Source organism: Chiloscyllium plagiosum, unplaced genomic scaffold, assembly GCF_004010195.1.
Source record: "Chiloscyllium plagiosum isolate BGI_BamShark_2017 unplaced genomic scaffold, ASM401019v2 scaf_3162, whole genome shotgun sequence".
NCBI lineage: Eukaryota > Metazoa > Chordata > Chondrichthyes > Orectolobiformes > Hemiscylliidae > Chiloscyllium > Chiloscyllium plagiosum.
Genome location: NW_025209848.1, coordinates 2,772 through 9,706, shown reverse-complemented (window position 1 = coordinate 9,706; position 6,935 = coordinate 2,772). Strand labels below are relative to the sequence as shown.

At 50.3% G+C, this 6,935-nt stretch overlaps 1 protein-coding gene across 1 annotated transcript; it reads right to left on the bottom strand.

Moving 5' to 3' along the window:
- Positions 1-58: 58 nt before the first annotated feature.
- LOC122546836 (pregnancy zone protein-like) lies at positions 59-2,805 on the bottom strand (the record flags this gene model as incomplete). Its single annotated transcript, XM_043685466.1, has 4 exons — positions 2,698-2,805; positions 2,041-2,203; positions 1,678-1,898; positions 59-274 (listed from the first exon to the last, which is right to left on the bottom strand). Coding segments are annotated over exons 1-4 (603 nt in total), but the record flags the coding sequence as incomplete, so codon positions are not given.
- Positions 2,806-6,935: the final 4,130 nt, after the last annotated feature.

Here is a 6,935-nt window from a genome sequence, read left to right as displayed (position 1 = left end):
CACTCTTGCCTCCCCGCCGTGTCCCTCCCTCAGGATGATTGATGAGGTAGTGACTGACCTGGAGAAGAATGCATCTGTTCCCTGTGATTAGCACCCTGTATTTTCCGGGAATCTCTTCCAAGGCCTGCCTCTGGAGCAGCAGCTGGTTGGAAGTGTCAACATGAAAGTCCTTGTGGAATGTTGTCTCTGAGGTTACAGTTACTGAGCTCTGATGGCCATCCACATGGGTCCTCTCAGCGTAGAGAGCCAGGGCCTGGAGAGCGACCACTGTATCCTGGGGCAGAAAGAAAGTGCCAGTCATTTTGACAGTACACAGAATACACAGTGACACACATACACTAGGAAAGGCCCAGCCTGGACACAAGAGCTTTTAAAGGCTGGAGTAGAGGATTTTTTCCACCGTTCAGTACGATCATTGGCTTCAACTTCACTCCCCTATCCCCCACTCCCAAATCCCTCCATTACCCAACAGACTAGACTGTACCAGAGCCCAGTCTGAACTATATTCCACAACGGGCCAGCTTCACCCCCCCTGGGTTGGAGAAATCCAAAGATGCACACCCCTTTGAGGGAAGAAACGTCCTCTCATCTCATTCAGAGGTTGGCCCCTTCCCCTGAGGCTATATCTCCACATAACTCTGTTATAGGTTCCCCGACCCGGGGTGGGTTCGGGATGAGGACAATCTCTCAGTGATTCCACTGTTACCTAACCCCTGTAAGAACATTGACTACCTCTCATCTCATTCAGAGGTTGGCCCCTTCCCCTGAGGCTATATCTCCACATAACTCTGTTATAGGTTCCCCGACCCGGGGTGGGTTTGGGGCGAGGACAATCTCTCAGTGATTCCACTGTCACCTAACCCCTGTAAGAACATTGACTACCACCTGATGAAGGAGCGTTGCTTCCAAATAAACCTGTTGGACTATAACCTAGTGTTGTGTGATTTTTAACCCTATAGAACATTGTCAGTCTCAATGAAATCACCTCTCATTCTTCTCAACTCCAGGCAATATTGTCCCAATTCACTCAGCAGCCTATCACAGGACAAGCTCCTCCATCCCAGGGCCGAACCTGATGAACTGCCTGCAATGCCAGAATGCAGAGGTTAAAACTGCTTGTAGTATTTCAGCTGTGGCCTCTCCAGCCCGCTGTCTGATCAGAATGGGATTTTATTGCTGTACTCCTTTACAACTGGGAGCATCGGGTCGTCCGCCTGCCTACTTCCTTGGTGTAACGACATGCTGACTGCCTGTGATCCTTGTCCAAGCACAGCCAAGATTCTCTGTAAGCTTCTCAGGTCTCCCTTACCTTTGTACTGAGTGGGAAAATATCAGGAAAATTCGACACGTGAGTCCCCATCTTGATATTCAAGTCGTTCATATCTAATCCCCCAGTAGTGTCCCTTGTTCTATACCACTCCATTCGATACCTGCCAATTGTTCATTTTTCGGCTTATTTTCTGACCAACAAGCATTCCCTTAGCCATGTGAATAAGCCACCTGTAACTCACTTACCTAGTAAATCATTTTTCCCCCATTACTGAAATGCCTTCTGGAAATCTACTACATCTATCAGTTCCCCAATATCAACCTTCTTTACTCAATCCTGAAATGATCTGTGCCTCTGCAGAGTGATCAGATCCCATAGCCAAAATGGTACAGAGGACGGAGTATTACCTGGGTTGATGCGAAGCCTCCGTAAGGATTCCTCTGCTTAACCAGCCAGCGAACAATGGACGTGGCATCGTCCAACTCGGAGTCTGGGACCTGTGGCTGAGAGAGAAGGGCTAGAAGCACATAGGCTGTCATTTCAACGTCTGCAGAGGGTGCTCTCCACCAGTAACCATGCTCTTCCTCGCTCTCCAGGGTCTCCTCCTGCTGCCAATGAGTCAATCTGTCTGTAACCCAGAGACAGGAGGTTCACCATTAGTTATTGGACAGCCAACAGATCAATGTTCCAGCACACCCCAATGAGAGGGAAGGGGGGGGAGACATAGCAGGAGGCAAACACAGAGGGATTGTGGATGAACATAGCTAGACCTGTTTTGATGGCCAACTTTTCCAGCCACTGGAGAGTTATTTCCCTAGCAACCGGGTCCTGGCCCAGGGTAAAGGTATAGGCGAGCAATGCGAGAGTGTAGGTGCTGTTCACTGTCTGTAATGCAGTCCGCAGGCAGCTCAGGCCTCTGTCTGTAATCCGACTCTAGAAAGACGATGGAGAAAGTGACTAAGGGACACACAGTCCCCACTCACAACTCTCCCCACCCAACACCCCCTCACCCTCAGGATGCCATCACCCCTCACCCTCAGATTGCCAAACCCCCACCTGCAGACACTTCACAAACCCCCAACCGCAGACATCTTACATCCTCAAACCCCGATCCCACATGTTTCTGAGTCCCGCAATCCTAACTCCCAACAATCTCCAATCTCACATGTTTCTCAGGCCCAGATGCCCCATTCCCATCAATTCCCGATCCAAAATATTTCTCATTCCCAGATGCCCCATTCCCACCTGTTCCCAATCCGACATGTTTCTCTGGCCCAGATGCCTCATTCCCACCAAACCCCAATCCGACATGTTTCTCTGGCCCAGGTGCCCATTTCCCACCAATCCCTGTTCCAACACGTTTCTCTGGCCCAGATGCCTCATTCCCACCAATCCCAGATTCCCAATGTTTGAGTTGAAGTTCTCACCATCTCAGAACCTGAAAGTGTTGATTCCAGTAAAGCTGATGTCACATAAGCTGACAGAGAAATCTGATCATTGACTCCACCCTACGGAGACAGTGAGAGAGAGTGAGAGAGACAGAACAGAACTCTTCAGATTGAACACACTCTCACAGTGTGGCACTCCCTCAGTACTGACCCTCTCACAGTGCAGCACTCCCTCAGCACTGACCATCTGAGAGTGCAGCACTCCCTCAGTATTGACCCTCTGACACAGCAGCACTCCCTCAGCACTGACCCTCTGACAGTGCAGCACTCTGAGTGTTGACCCTCTGAAAATGCAGCATTCCCTCAGTACTGACCCTCTGAAAATGCAGCACTCCCTCAGCACTGATCCTCTGAAAATGCTGCACTCCCTCAGCACTGACCCTCTGACAGTGCAGCACTCTGAGTGTTGACCCTCTGAAAATGCAGCATTCCCTCAGTACTGACCCTCTGAAAATGCAGCACTCCCTCAGCACTGATCCTCTGAAAATGCTGCACTCCCTCAGCACTGACCCTCGACAGTGCAGCACTCCCTGAGCGTTGACCCTCTGAAAATGCAGCATTCCATCAACACTGACCCTCTGAAAATGCAATACTCCCTCAGTACTGACCCTCTGAAAAGCAGCACTCCCTCAATACTGACCGTTTGAAAGTGCAGCACTCCCTCAGCACTGGCCCTCTGAAAGAACAACACACCCTCCCTACTGACCCATTGACGGTGCAGCACTCCCTCAACACTGACGCTCAGACAGTGCAGCTTTCCCTCCCACAGCACTGACCCTTTGAAAATACAGCACTCCCTCCCACAGCACTGATCCTCAGATCGTGCAGCACTCTCTGAGTGCTGACCCTCTGAAAAAGCAGCACTCCCTCAGTACTGACCCTCTGACACAGCAGCACACCCTCAGCACTGACCCTCTGACAGTGCAGCACTCCCTCAGTACTGACCCTCTGACACAGCAGCACACCCTCAGCACTGACCCACTGACACAGCAGCACTCCCTCAGTACTGGCCCTCAGACAGCGCAGAACTCCCTTAGTACTGACATTCGAACAGTGCAGCACTCACTCAGTACTGACCCTCTGACAGTGAAACACTCCCTCAGCACTGACCCTCTGACAATGCAGCACCCCCTCAGTACTGACCTCCTGAAAATGCAGCACTCCCTCAGTTCTGACCCACTGACAATGCAGGTCTCCCCCAGTACTGAATCTGTGGTAATATGGCACTCACTCAATCAGAACCAACCCTCAGACAGTGCAGCATTCCCTCCCACAGCACTGACCCTCAGACAGTGCAGCATTCCCTCCCACATGCAGTGACCCTCGGACAGTGCAGCATTCCCTCCCACAGCACTGACCTTCGGACAGTGCAGCATTCCCTCCAACACCACTGACCCTCGGACAGTGCAGCATTCCCTCCCACAGGCACTGACCCTCAGACAGTGCAGCATTCCCTCCTATAGCACTGACCCTCGGACAGTGCAGCATTCCGTCCCACAGGCACTGACCCTCAGACAGTGCAGCATTCCCTCCTATAGCACTGACCCTCAGACAGTGCAGCATTTCCTCCCACAGGAACTGACCCTCAGACAGTGCAGCATTCCCTCCCACAGCACTGACCCTCAGACAGTGCAGCATTCCCTCCCACAGGCACTGACCCTCGGACAGTGCAGCATTCTCTCCCACAGTCACTGACCCTCGGACAGTGCAGCATTCCCTCCCACAGCACTGACCCTCGGACAGTGTAGCATTCCCTCCAACAGCACTGACCCTCGGACAGTGCAGCATTCCCTCCCAGAGCACTGACCCTCAGACAGTGCAGCATTCCCTCCCACAGGCACTGACCCTCAGACAGTGCAGCATTCCCTCCCACATGCAGTGACCCTCGGACAGTGCAGCATTCCCTCCCACAACACTGACCCTCGGACAGTGTAGATTCCCTCCAACAGCACTGACCCTCGGACAGTGCAGCATTCCCTCTAACAGCACTGACCCTCAGACAGTGCAGCATTCCCTCCCACAGGCACTGACCCTCAGACAGTGCAGCATTCCCTCCTACAGCACTGACCCTCAGACAGTGCAGCATTCCCTCCCACAAGCACTGACCTCGGACAATGCAGCATTCCCTCCCACAGCACTGACCCTCGGACAGTGCAGCATTCCCTCTAACAGCACTGACCCTCAGACAGTGCAGCATTCCCTCCTACAGCACTGACCCTCAGACAGTGGAACATTCCCTCCCACAGGCACTGACCCTCGGTCAGTGCAGCATTCCCTCCCATAGAACTGACCCTCAGACAGTGCAGCATTCCCTCCCAAAGGCACTGACCCTCAGACAGTGCAGCATTCCCTCCCAAAGCACTGACCCTCGGACAGTGCAGCACTCCCACCCAAAGGCACTGCCCCTCGGACAGTGCAGCATTCCCTCCTACAGCACTGACCCTCAGACAGTGCAGCATTCCCTCCCACAGCACTGACCCTCAGACAGTTCAGCATTCCCTCCCACAGCACTGACCCTCGGACAGTGCAGCTTTCCCTCAGTTCTCACCCTCTGACCATGCAGCATTCTCTCCCACAGGCACTGACCCTCTGACCGTGCAGCATTCCCTCCCACAGGCACTGACCCTCAGACAGTGCAGCATTCCCTCCCACAGACACTGACACTTGGATAGAGTGGCTGATGAGAACATGTAAGTATTCGGTCGCAAAAGAAGGCTTTTTGACCAAACTTGCTGTTACCTTCTCAAGTGAAAATTATTGCCTCATGCCAATCTCCTGTCTTTACCACAGAACATTGTGTCTTATTCCCATCAAAATCATCATCCAATGACCTTTTGGGCGCCTGAATTTGACCTGTCTTCACCATATTGCCAGTCAATGATTTCCATAACCTGTCTTCGAAATAAATATTTTCCTCACTTCATTTAGTGGAGCCAATTTGATGGGCCGAATGGTGTTCCTGTACTCCTGTGCCTTCTCGCTTTCACCCTGGCCTTATTTGCCCGCCATTTTACCTCAATGCCCCTCCGCCTTGTTCCTTCCATTCTCTTCATCCCACAAATGATTTTAAAAACCTTAAACCAAATCACTTCTCATCCTTCTTCTCTCCAAGGAGAGAAGAGTCCTAACTCCTTCAATCTCTGCTCATCACGGAAATGTCTCATTCCTGGTACTATTCTTGAAAATTGCTTCTGCACTCACACCAATGTGTTCACATCTTTGCTTTAATGTGGCACCCACAATTGTACACAATACTGCAGCTAAGGCCTAACATGATGTTCTTGTACTTTGTGCCCGATTAACAAATCTGAGGACAGTGTGTGCTTCAGTGATCCTTGCACATATACACCCAGCTCCCTCTGCTTCTCCAACACCTTTCGATTTGTACTCCCTATTTTATACTGTCTTTCTTCAGTTCACAGTGCTTCACCTCTCATTTCTTTGTATTGGACCACATCAGTCACCTCTCCACCGACTCCAACAACTCCAACTATGGAGTTCCACATAGACATCCTCCCAGTTTACAATTCTTCCACTGTCAAAGAACAAAGAGCAGAGGATGCTAGCGATCTGCCTGAAACAAATAAAACAGAAGTGACTGGAGAAACTCAACAGATCTGCCAGCAATTGTAGAGAGAGAAAAACAGGTGTAACTTTTTTTAAGAGGAGTTAGCCTTGTTCAGGCTGAGGAAGTGCCACATCAGGCTAGAAATGTTAACTCCATATATCTCCATGGATACTGCCAGACCTGTACAGTTTCTCCAGCAATTTGGCTCTCTGTTTGGTACAATTTTTCCAAGTTTCTTGTCATCTGTAAACTTTGAAGTTGTCGTCTACATACACCAAGGTGTAGATCATGTCAGGAACCAATACTGATCTTTGGAGAACTCCACGATAAAACCTGTCCTGCAACCAAAAAATATCAATTTACCTTTACTCTCTGTTTCTGAGCACAGACAATTTTCTATCCACATTACTGACCCTTTCATGTCATGATCTAGAACTTTCCTCACAGGCATGGGATCACCCTCCTTCTGGAAATCCATGTGAATCACATCAACCACATTATAATCATTGACTCTTTTTTTCAGCTCTTCATAGACACTCCAACAAGTCAGTTAAATAGGAATTCACCCTTGGTGCTCTCATTTATTTAGTACCTACCTAATTCCATAATACCACTAATTTGATTTCAAATAATTGCTTCTGGAAGCTTT